Here is a 16,668-nt window from a genome sequence, read left to right on the forward strand (position 1 = left end):
AACTTCGTTGCACGCTTTGATTTTATGTTTGCGTCGGCCTCCCCCATTAGTCCCCGAGGGTCACCCCTGCGGCCCCAGTGCTTGGAACACGGCCGGGCACAGTAGGCATACCTAAGTATGTGTTCAATGGACGGAGGAATCCTGTCCAAATCTCTTTCCACGGCCCCGGAGAACTCTCTGCCATAGAGGACCTCTGAAGTGAGAGGCAGGAAGGAGGCCACCTTGCTCACACCTAGCTTACATCTCAGTCAACGTGACCTCCCTGATTCCAGAAGAGTCCCCGACATCCCTCAGTTGCTTCCTCTTGTCCGCCAAGTTGTATTCCTTTTTTTTAAGGAATCCGTTCTAGTTTCTCCACCTATCACTTACACGTTCTGGAATTCACTCTGTTATAAAAGGTCCAAAGCCCCAAACTGACATTTGAGATGGTCTGTAAGCACACTTTGTGGTGTCTGAGCCTTTGCACAGGCTGCTCCCTTTTGAAAAGTCCTTTTTGCTATCTTCTGTTGACCTTCCATTTTTATTTGCTTTACTTGGTTTCACAGAGAATTGAGGCTAGGCACAGAGGTGAGGCCAAAGTTTAGAGGAGCACTAAGAGTGGGTTTGGTTTTGTATGTAGGCAACATGCAAATGTGCATTGAAGGAAAGGACCGAGTCCTTAAAACTCCTAGAAGGTCCTAGTCAGTCAGTTCTATGAGCATCACTACAGGGATTCGGTTAAGTCCAGAGAGACCACAATAGTCAAGATTATTTTTTCTCTCTAGAGGTAAGCTCAGACAGGAAAGGGCCTCGTATCAGGAAATTCAGGAAATGGCAAGACTCACGAGGTCCCCGGTTATGACCAGGATCTAATTGAACAGCTCAGAAGAGCTGATGCAGTTACTGCTACACCTCAGCCTGGGTGACCGGGGAAGGGTCCAAGGTATGGCACAGGGGTTAAGTGCAGGGCCTTCATTCTGGCTACATGGAATACAGCAGCTACGTTGGCTCAGGGCTTAACCCAGAACCTGAGCCCCACAGTTGTTTGTGTTGCTGAGGCCGCTTTGGAAAGGGATTCCAAGTTTGTCAAGGGCTTCCCCAGCCCAAAGAAGATTAAGAAGCCAGTTCTAATCCCATCTCCTGTTAAGATGGGAAAACAGACCAGCTCAACAGTGTAGATGAAGGACGTATGTATTAATAATCTTGTCTTCATCAAGAAAGGGCAATCTGAGGCAGTATGGCCTTAAGCATGAGCACCTACTCATATAGATCACTTCTGTCTCCTGGCTTATAGCACTCGGGAAATGTTGGCTTTTGTGACGGTTTTTGTCACAGGGGCCTTCTGTATCTCTGAATTCTGGGTCTAAAAGTGCAGCTGAGCCTAACAGTTATACACATAGTCCCCAACTGTGAACTTTATCAGGTGCTGCTGGCAAAAGGGGGCGAAGCCCTTGATGGTGGGAAGAAAATTTCACAAGCTCTCTTCTTGAAGCCCTGGACAAGCGTAAAACAATGTAGGAAGGTCCCCTCCCAATCCATTCGATTTTCTCCTGCCTTGCAAGGACAAACAGAAAGGACTCTTCTAGGCTCTGCCACCTCCCCTGGCCCTCCCCAGCCTGAACACCAGACATGGACAGCAGACTCCCCCTTAAATAGTTGTTTATTGGCAGTGGACTGGAAAGAGCGATGGAATTAGCATATACAGACAACACCACACACCAATGTCACGCGCGAGGCAAAGTGATGGGAAAGAGCAGCCTGGAGCCCCGGTGAGGCCCCCTCTTCAAGAGTGAGTGTGGGAGGGGGCAGGGGTTGGAGTGTTGAGGGGGCAGCCTTAGAACACCTCCGCTTAGTAGGCATGGTTAGAGATGAAGAGGGACTCGCTGGCTGCAGCCCCGGCCTGACCACTTGGGGTGTACTTTCCTTGGCAGGCGAGGCTGTTGGCCTTAGAGGGGAGAGGAGCCAGAGTGAGGTCTCATCAGAATTCCATCCACCCCAACACCCTGCCCACCTCCATCCAGTCCCATCCTTACCAGGGCTCGCTTGACATACTCCTCCTGGGCAACCTTCAGGTTCTCCTTCTTTCCACCCCAGGCCTTCAGGGCAGAAGCCTGCAGGGCTCGGCCATAAGAGAAGGTCAGGGCCCACGGCTTCAGCAGGGGGCACTTGTTGATGGCGTTGAGGTTGATGGATGCCTCCTCCTCACTCTGGCCTCCAGATAGGAAGGTGATCCCTGTAGAACAAGGGGTAAAGTGGGGTAAGTGGTTGAAGGCAAAGACCTGGGGATTGGTAGTAGCCTCTAGAAACTGACGTGAAAATCTGACCAAATGGGCTTAAAGACTGTGGGTGCAGTTCATCTACCTCCGAGAGGTCAAGAGGAGGATGTGGGTCTCACCAGTGACAGCGGGGGGCACTGTGCGGCGCAGGGCTGTGACAGTTGCCATGGCGATCTCCTCATGAGAATATTTCTGGGTGCAGGCGTGGCCTGGGGTTACCATGTTGGGCTTCAGCAAAGTGCCTTCCAGGTAGATGTGGTGGTCACTCAGAGCCTTGTAGACGGCAGCCAGCACCTACAGCAGAGCAGGGCCAAGGTGGATCGGGGTGGAGTTGGGGGCAGGGTAGGACAGGGGTCAGCCCCAAGGCCCCTGGCCCAGCTGCCCAGCCACCACACTGCCCAGGCAGGCAGGCACCTTACCTTCTCGGTTACATACTGACAGCGCTTCAAGTCGTGGTCCCCATCAGGGAGGATCTCAGGCTCCACGATGGGCACGATGCCATGCTGTGGAGTGAGGGACAGGGTAGCCATGAGGCCTCCTAACCTGGAGCCCACCTACAGCTCTCCACAGTCACCAGCAATCTTCTGTCCACAACGACAGAGACTCATGGTTTCACAGCCCTCAGTGGACTGCAAGAGACAGGCATGTCCTCCAAGCCACCCACACAATCCCTCTTCTGCCCCTCTGTTCACAGAGCCCTCGAGTATCCTCCACGGGCCCAAGCCGGAAGCTTGGTGAGGATCCAGAACAGGTGCCTTGGGGTGGGGGGGAGGGGGCATGTATCCTGACAGATGGGTGGCAGGCTAGCTGACACTCTGGAACAAAAAGGAGGTGGGAGGTGGCCTGTTGGGGACCCGCTGGCCCACCTGCTGGCAGATGCTGGCGTAACGGGCCAGAACATTGGCATTTTCCATGATGGCAAGGGCTGAGGGGGTGTGTTCCCCAATCTTCAGCACACAGCGCCACTTGGCGAAGTCAGCTCCATCCTTCTTGTATTGGGCACAGCGCTCAGACAGCCCATCCAGCCCTGGATGGGGAGCAGAAGAGTCAGAGCATGGTGGAGGATGGGATGGGTGCCACCCGGAGGGGTAGGTCTGGAGGGCAGGGAGCAGAGCAGTTCTCACCTTGGGTGGTAGTCTCGCCATTTGTTCCTGCCAGAGGTACCACGCCCTTGTCCACCTGTTGGGGGGGGGTGGGCAACAACGTAAGGCGGGGGAAGGGACCTCTAGTACTCCACTCTGCCCTCAACTTTCCTTAATCTCTCAAGCGGTATCTCGCTTTGCAAACGTTTTCACGTAGTTACAATACTTGATCCTAGGAGGGAAAATACATGGGGATGTGATCAGACAGAGCCTGGGCTTCTAGCACTTACTAACTTGGTGAGCCGCACACATCACTGCCTTGAGCTTCTGGTTTTTTTCTCTGTACGATGAAGGGAATACCGTGCTCTGAGAATTACAAGGATTAAAAATGCCAAGCAGGGGCACCTGGCTGGCTCAGTCGGTGGAGTCTGTGACTCTTGATCTCAGGGTTGGTTCTGAGTTCAAGCCCCAGGTTGGGTGTAGGGATTACTCAAAAATAGAATATTAAAAACAGGCCAAGCAGGTCCCCTAAGTTTGTAGCTTTTCTCACATATGCTTTGGAGGTGATCTGGGGCAGACCCCACCCAACATCCATCCCCAGCCTACTACTCTGGCCTTCTCTCCTGGAGCGCTCTCTCACCTCTCACATCCTGAGACCCCGCCCCCTCACCTTGATGCCCACAACACCGCCCTTGGATTTGATCACTTGGGGGAAGGGACGCCCATCATCTGTCTTCTGGTAGAGCGTCTCGTGGAAGAGGATGACGCCCCCGATGCAGGGGTTCACGCGGTCGTCGGCGGTCAGCAGCAGCTGTCGGTAGAAGCGCCGGTTCTCCTCTGTGTTCTCAGTGCCGATGGACTGCAGCCGCTTGGCGATGCTCCCTGGGAGGGGGCAGCATACAGAAATAAGGGGGTCAGCCGGTCACCCTTGACCCTAGGCTCTCCTCCTACTGCGTCCTGCCCGTACCAGTGGACTCATCTGCAGCCAGGATGCCCTTGCCCGGAGCCACGATGCGGTGAGCGATGTCAGAAAGCTCCTTCTTCTGCTCCGGGGTCAGCGCTGGGTATTGGTGGGGCATGGTGCCGGTCAGTTCCTGGGCAAAGGAGGCCGATAGGGGAGGACTGGTTAGCGGGCGCTCACTGTGGTCTTCCAACCAGCAGGGCCCCTTGCCTGGAGGTTGGGATAAAGGTTCCCTACCTCCCCTGCTCCATACAGGGAGGTATCTGGCCACTTCCTGTCCCCAGCCCTCCCCTACACCCAACTTCCCTATACTAGGCCTGCCTCCTGTACCTTTCCTAACACTGTCTGTTGCTGGGTGTTTCCCAGCTGTGGGTGGGGTTGCGTACTGGCATCTGGGGCAATGCAATAGGCCAGAGCCATGGACAGACGGGTCATGTAGAAGCCGGACCCTTCTGGCTTGCGCTCTGCCATGGGGTCACCTTGCCTAGAAGCAGAACCGAACTGGAATAATTTAGAATTTAGAGGGGGTACATAGGCAGAGGGCCCAACCCAAGGACCCAGAGAAGGGAAAGTTCTGTGTTTCAAGTCCCACAGCACAAGGGCCAGAGCTGAGATTAGAACCCAGATCTTCTGACTGCCAGGGCCTTCCAATCCACCCAAGATCCCAGGGCTGGCCTAGGCTCCAAAGCCTCAAGGACATCCCAAGGTCAAGCTTCTCCACCAGGGTTGGGGGAGGGCGTTCGGAAAAGGGTGTTAGAAGAAAGGGCAGGAGGGTAATCAGAAGCCCAGGAAAGGGCAGCAGAGGAAGCCCAGGCCGGGGTGGCGGAAAGGGGTAAGGTTTGCCGATCTCACTGCTCATACGGGGTGAGAGAATTGTAGAGAGGCAAGCGCCCCACCCCTTCCCCTGAAAGTGCTCCTGTCTGCTCGCACGGCTGCAGCTGTTCCAGGCTCACCATCAAGGTCACCCAATAAGGAAAGACACGGAAAGTGTTAAGGGCCATCAGGCGCCTCCAAGGGGTTTCCCCTCCTCGCCGGGGGTGCCCACCTCCCAGGGCAGGGCCCAACCACGCTTTCGGGAACCCTGAGTCAGTTTTATGAGCTGGCCCCCATCCCTTGCTGCCTCTTAGGATCCCCGCAGAGGCAAGGGGGCCGTAATGCTTTGCACCTGGGGTCCCGGCAAGTAAAGGAGAGAGAGAATGGCCCTTCATCTCGTCCTGCTTCCTCCCTCGCCATGACGCAGCGCGCGGAGCCGCTGCATTGCGCAGCAAACCGAGAGATCTCAAGCCGGAGAGGGTTGCGGAATCCGGGCTGAGAGCTTATGCGTGGGTGGTAGTGGGGCGCGAGAGATGCTGGGACCGGGGTTGGGGGAGGGGGGGGGCCGACGGCCCCCAGGATCCTTCTCCACGGTCCCTGACCTTCGCGCATGGCGAGGGGCGCTCACCTGGCACGGGAGGGGGCGGGTTTGCGGGGTGCGGCGGCGGAGGCGGCGGGCCGGCGAGCAGACTGAATGAGCGAACGCGGCAGTCGTTACCAGGACCCTGGTTCTGCGGCGCGTTCCAGGAGGAACGCAGCCTATTCAGCTCCCGAGGGGGCGGCACAGGGGGCGGGCAGGAGGGAGGTGGCACCGGGCTTTATAAGGGCACGGCGCCAGCCTCCGCCGGGTTTTTTCCCTTGAAGGGGGCGGGAGGCGCCCTGGCGTCCAATTGCAGGCGAGGATCGGTGGAGAGGCCGCCCCCGAAAGGCGAAGCCCGGAGGCGGCGCTTGGGCGGGGACAGCGCGGCGAGAACACGATCCCTCCCCCGGCCCCCTAGGACGTGACTCGGGCCACATCCTGTGGGTCGCCGGGGCCCTCCCCTCCCTCTCCCTCCCCCCCCCCAGTTGGCGCGTTCTGGGGCGCCGTGACTCAGCCGACTGGGGCACCGGAGGAGATGGGGAGGGGGGAAGGGGGTGCAAGAGCCTGAAAAGACGGAGGCTCAGCCTCCCCGCCCAGCCCCCGCCGGGCGGCCCGGGGCAGCCCCAGCTTCCGGCCGGCGCTGATGGCCGCGTGTGTCACGCTGTGGCACACCCGGAGGTCGGGCGTCGGCCGGCCTCGCCCGCAGGCTCCCTTTGCGGGCTCAGGGGCGCGGGGCCACCCCTCCCTGGGTCATCAGTCCGCGCGGAAGAGCGGCTGCACCGGGAGGAGCCCGAGAGGGCGGCGGGGCAGCGGTTCCGGGAGGCCCGCCCGCGCGGGTGTCCGCGCCCCGGCCGCGCGGGTCGGGCTCACGGGCTCTGGGCCCAGCGGGCCAGCCTCGCCGCGCATGCGCAGGCGCTCTCCGCCCCGGGCCGGCGCCGACCGACCTGCCGCCGCCGCCACCGCTCGTCCCCCCGAGTCTGGGGACGCGGCGCCAGAAGCCCCGCGAAAACGTCTCCCTGGGACCTGACTTCCCCCTCCAAATCAAACCTGTCCCTAGCTGGTCAGCCCCCAGATACATTCCGAACCCCCTCATCCTAACCTGGACCCCGTAGGCCGCCCGCCCCTCCCAGCCCCCGCTGCGTCCCGCCGGCGCCCACCTGCGAGGCGGCAGAAGGAGCGGGCAGAGCCTGGTCAGCAGCGAGTGAGCCGGGCCGCTCCCGGGCTGGGTTATAAGGCAGCTCCCGCCCTGCCCCCAGTCCACGTCTGCAACCTCCTCCGGTGACCCCTGCCCTTTGCTTGCCACGGATCCGCTGGCAGGGACCTATATTTAGGGAAACATGAAGCCCCTGACATTCATGCCAGCGTGGGGCCTACAGTGAGGGAAGGGGGAGGAAGGCCTGGGCCTGCCCTAGTTGGGGGGCAGGGGCGTGCCCTGCCCACTCACCGGTACTTTGGAGGACATTTCCTTGGAAATCCAGCCTGAAGCCCTCAGAGGTTGTCAAGAGAAATCAATCTTTGCACAGGGATCTGTGGGGAGGGAGAAGAGGAAAGGAGACTCGGATCTGTGGCCCTCCCTGCCTCCTTCTCTAACCTCCCTCCCCTCTGGGCCCTGATGATAGCTCTTGTGATTCTGGGGAGACCATGCCTTTGGCGGGAGAGCAGATGCAGGCGTGATGCTCACCTCAAGATAACCAAGAGTCCATGGACACTGTGTAGCTGTGGTACCCCTATATCCTGATACTCCAGGCTCAAGTTTGTCCCATGAGGTGGTCTGTGGTGAGCAGTGTCTCCCACCCTCACCTTCAATTATAATAGTTTATGTGGCAAGGAGGAGAGGTGGGCAGGGCGCTAGCCCCTCTCCCTCCTGGCCCTCAGAAGGGGCTGCAGTCCAAATGGCCAGGGGCTCTCTGAGTCCTGCTCTGCAGGGAGCCAGGCTCTCCACAGCTGGTTCCCAGGCCGATGAGCTGTGCAGGCCATTTGTGGTTCCAGGGGCCTGGAGAAAGGTGCCTGGAGGCCCCGTCAGGGAGCGGGGCAGGGAGCGGGGCATGTGGGCCCTGGGGGCTGGCCACTCCCCAAGGGGCAGAGACTCTGGGGCCTCATCGGAGCTTGATCTCGAAGCAGAGACAGTTGAGGCTCTGGCAGTCAGGAGGCTGGCAAGCACAGGCACAGTCACAGAGTGGACAGCAGCAGGGACAGCCAGGGGCCCAACCCTGAGGGAGAGGAGAGAGGGGTGAGGGAGGGGGGCAGGAGGAATGGTGACCAGTCCCCTAAGCTGTTTCCCTCTCCGGGGAGAAGGGAACAGAGAGGCCTGGGAAGCCCCATTTGCCCAGTGGAACAGAGGGTACCATCTACCATTTCTTGGGAACAAATCAATTCCCTGTGCTGTTGAGAAATCAGCAAGGAGGTGGCGTTCCAAACAACTGAGCTCAGGAGCTGGAAGAAATTATTCAGGGGGTTCTTTCCTTCTTCCCATTTTATAGGCAAGGAGACTGAGATATCAAGTAGCCCTGTTCCATGAAGTCCCGATGTTCAGCTCAAAGTTGGTTCTCCTATATCCTTGTGGCCTCCTTCAGTTCCAAATGAGGAGACGAGGGAGAGCACACACACGTTTTCCTTCTATGATAAAAAGAACTTGGTTCTGGGGGTGCCTGGGTGGCTCAGTTGGTTAAGCGACTGCCTTTGGCTCAGGTCGTGATCCTGGAGTCCCGGGATCGAGTCCCGCATCGGGCTCCCTGCTGGGCAGGGAGTCTGCTTCTCCCTCTGACCCTCCTCCCTCTCATGCTCTCTGTCTCTCATTCTCTCTCTCTCAAATAAGTAAATAAAATCTTTAAAAAAAAAAAAAAAGAACTTGGTTCTGTTTTCTTCCTTGGCATGAGACCAAACTGCAGGACCTCTTTCAATATTTCTGAGCACCTACTCCCTGCAAGCACAGCTTTATTCATGAATGATTCTGAAAAATCTCCCAGTTGTCTTTGAAAATGGTAATTGGCAGATTTTTTTTTTTTAATGTTTTCAAGAGTCCCCTCTCTTTTATTTATCAGATCCTTGGGCAGGGGGCCTCTTTACAAAAGAGGAAATGGAGGCTCAGAGAGGGAGAGCCCCCTTGACTCCACTGCCCCCCAGAGCCAGAACTATAAGCTTCTTTCTGGGTCTGCGGGGACAGGGACAGTTCATCTCATGTCACCAGTGAGCTAGCATGAGGACTCATCCTCAGCAGGTATGTGAGATACAAATGAATGTCGAATGAGTGGATGAATCAAACCGTTTTCCCCTCTTTGGGCAAAGAAGAAAGAAGAGGACTCCTCAGCTCCCGGGGGGAAAAGAAGGGTCTGACTCTTGGGGAACAGGACAGCATGTCCCTCGTGACAAGAAGGGAGAACTGGTCTACTTCAGCCTACTCCTCTCCTGCCCGGTGACAGGGGTGATCTGCGACTGCTTCATGCATGGGCTGGAGTCAGGCCAAGTGGCTGGAGTGGGACACACCCCGGACGTGCCAGGAGATTGGCTCCTTGAGGCCTGAGGCCGAGCTAGCTGACAGTCCCAGTTGCACACCTCAATCAGATGCCAGGCCAAGCCAGGAATAGGGGAATGACCTTCGAAACAGCTGAGGTTTGGGGGTGTGCTGTCAGACGACTGGTGAGATCAGATATCACTAGGGGCTCCAGTGAGGGGAGGGGACCTGCTGGCTGTAGGGACACGGGTCTGACCTGGGCTGGTGAGGCTGTCAGCAGGACTGTCTCTCCAGGAGGAGGCTACAGGCGTCATGGCGGAAGGGGGAGTGAAGCGGTTTCCTTGTATCTGACGAAGGGGTGGTTTGGGGAGTCCCTGGGGAGTCCCAGTTTGGGATGAAGTGGGCTCTGTGAGGTTTTGGAGGACCACACTGTCATTCTGCGCGCAGCACTGGTGGCTGAGAGAGCCTCCGCCACCCTCACCTCGGAGGAGAGGGTATTAAAAGCATTTCTGGGCTCTGTCCACTGGAAGGGTTTAGAGCTAGTCATTAATAACTGTCTAATGGATTTCTCGACTCTCACAAGCAGCCATGTGGCTTCTGGAAGGAATCTGCTACTTCAGTACATAAACAAGAATGCCACAAGCCTGTTAACCCTTGTGTCTCTCTAGGCTCTGCAGCTTCGGCTTTGATTCCTTTCCCTGTGATTTTGTGACGGCTCGCCGTCTCTGGTGTCCAGAGCTCAGGCCCAGATTTGAATCAAATCCAGGCCCAGGTTTGGCTCACTCATGTTTTGAGCCTCAGTTTGGTCATCTCTGAAACCAACTGAATGCCTGCTTCAGAGGCTCACGGTGGGGCATGAGGGGAAGGAGCTGAGCCCGATGCCTAGTACATAGGGAGCACTCCAGAAAAGGCAGCGATTCTTGCTACCGCTCTCCGCGGCCCCGGCCCTGGCTAGACCTACTGGGTGTGGGGCCCGGATGCCTGGCTTTGTGTCTGTCCCACCTGCGCTTCTGATCACACACAGGGCTGAGAACCAACTACCGCACTATGTATCACTTCATTTCTCATGCTCTAGCGTAACTGCCTACTTCCTCCTCTCTGCCCTTCGTTGCAGTGGAAGCCCCGTGTGGGTTGGGACCCTGTCCAGCTTCTTTCGCAGAGCCCCCAGGGCCTGGCACAGTGCCTCAACGATGACTGCATAGATCTTTAGTAGGTGAAAGAATGGGTGAATGAGTGAATGAGATCCTTGCCACATGCTTGGTGAAAGCCCAGAGCAGGCAGGTATCTCCCCCAGAGAGGAAGAGAAATCTGGGTTTGCGTCCCGGCCTGGGCCTCAGGTAAGTCACTCCAGCCTCTGGAAGGCTGTTTCTAACAGCTGTAAAGTAGGCAAGAGCTTTGTCATATTTGTGGTTGTTACTGTTACTACAAGGAAACTGAAGAACAGGCACTTTGCTGTACTTCGTACAAAGACAGCTCAAGGACAGAACGATCCTGCCCTGCCCTGTGGCCATTCTAGAATCCTTCCTTCCTGGCTCTGGCAGAAGCTGGGTGGATCAGGCCCTGAGGTCTCCAGGTCTGGAATTCCCTGCACCTCACCCTGACCGAGGAGGAGAGGCCCAGGCTGACAGAAGGGGCAAGGAGCAGCGTGCCCCCGACAGGGGACCAGAAATCGCTTCATAATTGAGCATTTCCTATAAAATAGGGAGTTTTTAAGACCCAGGGCCGTCTTCTTTTTCCCCTTTGCCCCCTTAGCCTCAGTCCTGGTCTCCCTTTCCCAGCTATCCCTAGGAAACCAGAAGCAGATTTTTTTGTAAGAGGAGAGCCCCTTGCCCCATAATTTCCTTCAAAACTCAAAACAGCTCCTGGGAATTTGACCAACTATGGTCAGCCCAAGTTATGAATTTGCTTGTCTTTCATCCTCCCGCTTTCCTCCTGGGGAAGGTCACCACTTCAAGGGCAAGAGCTTCGCTGTCTTAAATCCGAGCCCCAAATAGGAAGGTGGTCAATTACATTTACCATCTTTCAACCCACAAAAGCGAAAATGGCCTGCCCTCCAGGAGCCAGGCTTCTCCCTGAGGATTCTATTTCGACACACAATGGAGCAATTTACTGTGCACCACTCTACTATGTAACATTGTAGAAGCGACTGAACCTCCCTCCGCCAACTCCTCCCCCTGCAAAAGGACAGAAATACTTCCCCCTCTACATACACAGGCACGGAGAGGAGGTCAAGGTGTGATGTCAAGTCAAAAAGGGCAGGTAGCAGAAGTGATGAAAGAGTATTTGGGGCATGACTGCATCTTTGCCGAATACGGGTAGATAACAGAGCAGTGAGAGCAGTCTTTCAGTATATGAGGGCGCACACAAAACATAGTGGCCCTGGTTACAGAGCCGGTTTATACGCTGACTGGTGCCTTCTATGTATTTCTACATGCACACTTTGTAATCAATGCTTTTCATACTCAGAACTATATGCATCTAGGTTTCTAAAAATACCCAGCTCTCGGGGTTGTTGAGTAAATGATAATGTCAATAAAGTGGCACAAAATCTGGGGCGTCGGACTCACTCAGTGAACAGAAGGAGCTCTGTGCCGGCTTGTTTTTTCTTTTAACCACCATTTTCAGAAGCCAGTGTGCCCTCCAGGTTACACACCTGTCCCCAGCTGCCACCCTGTTTTCTTTCCTCCAAGTAGCACCAGAAAGTATGCGATGTACTGTTTACGGTGTCTTTGACTGTCGCCAACTGACCCGGGCCCCAGAGCCAGTGCCCAGCAATCCATGTTGTTGAACACCACCAACAAAAGAAATGCCCAGAGAGGGCCCGGGTCAGGGCTCAGGGCGCCAGGGCTGGGATGGGAACTCACCGCTTCCGTGGGCTGGGGGCAGCAGGTGTCCAGGCAGTGGGCTGGGCTAGGCAGAGGGAAGTCGCAGGCTTCTGCACAGGTCCAGCAACAGTCCTGGGGCCTGGAGGCACCTTGCTTCCTGCAAGGGGAGCTGCAGTCGGTGCAGCCACCGTGGGCCTAGGAGATGCAAAGGGGCAGGATGGTGGGGGGAGGAGGGATGGACGCGGCGGCTAAATGGCAAAGGAGCCTCAGCGTAAGGGCCTGCCGATGAGGGCACTGACTGACCGCTTCCTCTTCCCCGGAGCCCCCCTTCGGCCTCCGCCAGGCCCCTCACCAGTAGGCAGTGCCTAGCCAGCAGCACTACTCCGAGCAGCAACAAATAGATGCCCACAGCGATGAACACGATGGCAGGGATGGGGAGCAGCAGGGGAGGGCTGCTGACGGGAGCCGGGGTGGGATTCCACGGGCTAGAGGAGGCCTGCACAAGTACAGGAGGAAGGGGTGACAAGGAGGTGGGAGGGGCTGCGGAGAGCACAAAAATACCAGGAGGGACACCTGGACGCGGCTGGGATGAGAGGAGGAACAGCCACCAGATGGCGGGGAGAGAGTCATTAGAACTACACTATCCTGTTCCCCAAACGTGACTTTTCCCAATCACCCCCTTTTCAGGACCATCAGTACCTGCTGGTCATTCGAGAATTTTCCAAGACTTGTTGATCTTCCTCTCAGAATGCCTCTCCACACAGACCTATTGTCTCTGATTCCTCGGCCCTACTTTACCATCCCTCAGGCCCTAAATGTCTTCCAACCTGCAGTTTTGCCCCTTTCCACACCAGCTGTGTTGTGTAACCCTCCCTTCCTTACAATCCATCAATGTCTCCCAGGGACTCAGTCCAAACTTCTTATCTCAGTGACAAAGCCCCAGTCTAGCCCTGCCTACCTCTCCCTCCCTCCTCCTCTATACTCCAGCCAGACTGAAGTCTCTCTGCCCCGAGTCTCGCCCAAGCTGTTCCCTCAGCCTGGGATGCCTTTAAAGCCTCCTTGATTACTTGGCAAGCTTCTCATCTTGCCAGAAAGAGCGGGAATGTGCTCTCCGTGTGAAGTCTATTCCGGGCACTCTCTCACAGCTCTGGTCCTGAGCTCGAAGGGTCTCTGTTGGGTAAACAGCCCCCTCTCCAGTCTGCGCTCGGGCTCCAAGGCGAGTTTAAGGCCCTGAGGGGGCCGCTCCAGAAAAGGGTAAGGGGCCTAGGACTCACGTCCATGGGTCAGGACAGCGCCAGTCAGTCCAGGAGCTGCAGAGGAGAGAAAGTCCTGGGTCTCAGAGGCTGAGAGGGGCCGTTGGACTGGGATGCCCACTCCGCCCCCCCCCCCCCAATTCCCGCTTGGAGAAACTGAGGCCGAACGATGGCTCCTGGTCCGGACAGTGGGGATCGGGGGTCCGGGGATTCGGGGCGGCGTCCCCCTCGCAGGTCCCAGCCTGACCCGGCCACACCCCTGGCTGTCTCCACCCCCCGGCTCCCTCCAGTGACCGGTCCCCGGCTCCTGCACCCTCTGGGCCGCGGGCAGTTCGCGGATTCCGCGCCGCGCTCGTCCAATCGGCCGCCGCCCAGAAGCTCCCGCTGCGTCTGGCCGTTGCCATGGGGATCCGCGCGCCGCTCCTACGGCGGCCGCCGAGACCCAAATTCCTTCTCCCCGCCGCTCGCCGCTCTTCCCCGGCCCGATCCTCTGCGGCCGCCAGCCCCTCTTAGTCGCGGTCCTCTGGGTTTTCCCGCCGTTACTGAACGGAAAAGGCGATTTCCCCGCTGCCACCTGCCCGGGTCGGGTCCTCATCCCGTGCTGGGTCCTGCGGCGCCGCAAAGGGAACACCGACCCGCCGGCTGCACCACCAACGTGCTGGGTGACTTTGGCCAAGTCACTGAGCCGCGCGGAATCCATTTCCTCCTCTGTAGAACGGGGAAACTCCTGCCTTACGGGGATGCTGTAAAAATCAAAGCTAACTTGTCAGTTGTATAGCGTTCTACTTTTTTTTTTTTTTTCAACTTTACCCCACTCATTTTTTACTGACTGTGCTCCAGTTTAAGACTTGGGCGGGTCTCCTCAACCTTCGGTCACTGTCAAAGTCATTTCCTGCCACCCACCTCGGATCTTGTCCCTTTTCTATTTTAACCTTCCGAAGGACAAAGTTCAAATGCTTAGCAGACTGTCCACCTCATCCAGTCTGGGCCCCTCCTCTCTTCCCTTTGTTCATTTACATCATATCTCATCTAGGCTCAGCCTCCAGCAGGGAATAAAACAGATTTCCTGTCCTCATGGGGCACACATTCCACCGGGGGAGGAGGAGCAGATAATCTGTAAACAAATAAGTAAGACTGCTCCGTGTTCCATCATTCTTCCAGTCTTCCACCATAGGATCTATTCAAGGTTCCTGAGCAAAGGGTTCCACAGCTCCACACATTTGCAAATGCTGTTCCCTCTGCCTAGAACACCCTTCCCCTATTTCCCCCTGAAGAACTCCCTCATCCTCCAAGCCTCTGCTCAATTTTGCCTCAGGGAGGTCTCCCTGCCAACCTCCGGGGGAGGTCGCTGCTTTGGGCACCTTATAGGCATGCCCTATTCCAGCACTGAGGACTATGTATTTGACTTCTCCCCTTCGGTGCCTGGCTCCCTGGTTAGACAACAAGTGCCTGGGTCTGATTCATCCCCATATCGCAAGCCCTGGCAGTTGGTGTGGTCTTGGGGGCCTCCAGCGAGTACTTACTGATTCTAAGAACGAATCAAATCCAATGCCATCCACCAATGAAGGGTAGTTATCGAGATGCCCTGGTCCCATGGCTCACAAGCCACTCAGACCTCCCACTTGTATTCCTGCCCTTTGGGATCTACACAGACATGACTGCACTCTGTACACTCATGTAAGCACACCAAGGCCTCAGACTTCATCCAATAACTGCATCTGGCCATGTTCCCCTGAAAGCAGCGATGTTGCAAAGAACATTAGGGTTCGAAGCTGACGGCCAAGAAAGAATTCTTGAGACATCTTTGGTGCAAAAATGTGGTTTTTATTAAAGCACGGGGGACAGGACCCTCCCGCAGAAAGAGCGGCAATGGGGTCATGAGGAGTGGCCCATTATATACTTTCAAGTTGGGAGAGGGTTAGGGAATAGCGTAAGTCTCTAAGGAATTTTGGAAGCAAGGTTACCAGGACCTTGAGGGGGCTAGCTATTGTTGGGGAAAGGTCATTTATTACCGTCTAATAAAACCTTACTCATGAGACCCTTCAGATGTGTATCAGTGGGCTATATGCTTGGGGGATGATTGCCAACATGTATCTTGGGGGGTTTAGAGATAAAGGAAGTTTCCAAAAGAATTTTTATATGTTAAAGTAGGCTTACAGGATCCTGGGAGGTGGGGGATGGGCTAGGATTGTCTTTTGCCCTTAGCAAAGTGTCAACATCGAGGTAGTTGAGTCCCTAGAGGAATGTCACTCTGCCTGTTTCAAGGACTTGTCGATGAGCTGTAGGAAATTTAATAGTTTGTTTCTGCCTTTGTTTCCCACATCAGCAGTACCACCATATACCTACTTCTGTCCATGTCCCCCCGCCAGGTACCTCATCCCTGCTGCTGCCCCTGGGGATTTCCAGCACCCCGAGGCAACCCCAGAAATCACCAGGGTTTGTGTCCCTGGTTGCCAAATCTCCCTTCTCACCTTCAACCACACTGACAGAGTCCCATCCCTCCTCTGCCACCCCCAGCGCTCTCAGAGGGAGCTTCAAACCCAGGAGACAGGAAGCTAGCTGTCCCCAGTGTCACCATTGCTGACTCTAAGGTAGAGTCAGGTTGCCTTCTTGGGGCTGTTGTTTTGTCTGCCCCATCTTCTTTGCAGAATCCTGAAGCCCAAGATGAGGCCAGTTCCCACCCCAGCCTCAGGAAAGGCTTCAAGTGACACAGACTCCCTTCCTCTGTTCTGTTCCTGCCAACAGAGAGATGTCAGCCTTGGCAAGACCTCTGGACACATCCATGGCCTGCAGTGGTCAGACTCACTGCTGATGGTATTCTGTTCCTACCATGGGCTCATACGTTATGCAGGATGGTGGGCAATGCACCGGGCCTGCTCTCTGCAAGACAAACCAATAGGACGGGTAATGTATGCACCCACTTTGCCAAGGCCACTTCTGCCCACATCACACCATTTGTTGGAGGCAGGAAGAAACTGACTTCACGATAGCCAAATAACCATAAGGTCTCCCTCTCCCTCAAGTTCAAAGCTGGAGATGTCAGATATGATCGTGTGGAGTTTTGCACTGACCCCAGGAAGGAAAGAAAAAGATGATGTACTCTCAGTCCTCGTGGGGTTGGTGGGAGATCTGAGACCCACCGAACACCCAGGAGATGAGAGAAACCCAGCCAGGCCTGCCCTCAGGCGAGGGAATGGAACCCGGCTGCTCCGATTTTGATCTTAGACTTTCGGCCCCTCCTACGGACATCAGACGATATTGCCTCTCAGAGGTTATCAGTGTCCTTTTAGGAAAATGAAAGGCCTGTGCTCAGGTAGTCACGCCCAGGGAATAAGAAGTGGAGATGACCGGGGGCCTGGGTGGCTCAGTTGGTTAAGCGACTGCCTTCGGCTCAGGTCATGATCCTGGAGTCCCGGGATCAAGTCCCGCATCAGGCTCCCTGCTCAGC

The 16,668-nt window shown here is 56.2% G+C and overlaps 2 protein-coding genes across 3 annotated transcripts; both read right to left on the bottom strand.

Moving 5' to 3' along the window:
• Positions 1-1,621: 1,621 nt before the first annotated feature.
• On the bottom strand, positions 1,622-5,910 carry ALDOA (aldolase, fructose-bisphosphate A). Of its 2 annotated transcripts, none has more exons than XM_021700595.2 (9): positions 5,740-5,910; positions 4,305-4,431; positions 4,008-4,219; positions 3,380-3,434; positions 3,122-3,282; positions 2,675-2,758; positions 2,375-2,549; positions 2,013-2,212; positions 1,622-1,924 (listed from the first exon to the last, which is right to left on the bottom strand). In XM_021700595.2, the coding sequence occupies exons 2-9, from the start codon at positions 4,414-4,416 to the stop codon at positions 1,829-1,831; spliced, it is 1,095 nt and encodes a 364-aa protein (XP_021556270.1). In that variant the 5' UTR covers positions 4,417-4,431; positions 5,740-5,910; the 3' UTR covers positions 1,622-1,828. The 2 variants fall into 2 exon arrangements, with proteins under 2 accessions (XP_021556270.1, XP_044771610.1); XM_044915675.1 differs by lacking the exon at positions 5,740-5,910 and adding an exon at positions 4,629-5,318.
• Positions 5,911-7,787: 1,877 nt separating this feature from the next.
• Positions 7,788-13,247, bottom strand: LOC123324870 (keratin-associated protein 5-4). Its single transcript, XM_044915274.1, has 4 exons — positions 13,242-13,247; positions 12,320-12,463; positions 12,007-12,162; positions 7,788-7,901 (listed from the first exon to the last, which is right to left on the bottom strand). The coding sequence occupies exons 1-4, from the start codon at positions 13,245-13,247 to the stop codon at positions 7,788-7,790; spliced, it is 420 nt and encodes a 139-aa protein (XP_044771209.1).
• Positions 13,248-16,668: the final 3,421 nt, after the last annotated feature.

Source organism: Neomonachus schauinslandi, chromosome 5 (genome assembly GCF_002201575.2).
Source record: "Neomonachus schauinslandi chromosome 5, ASM220157v2, whole genome shotgun sequence".
Taxonomy (NCBI): domain Eukaryota; kingdom Metazoa; phylum Chordata; class Mammalia; order Carnivora; family Phocidae; genus Neomonachus; species Neomonachus schauinslandi.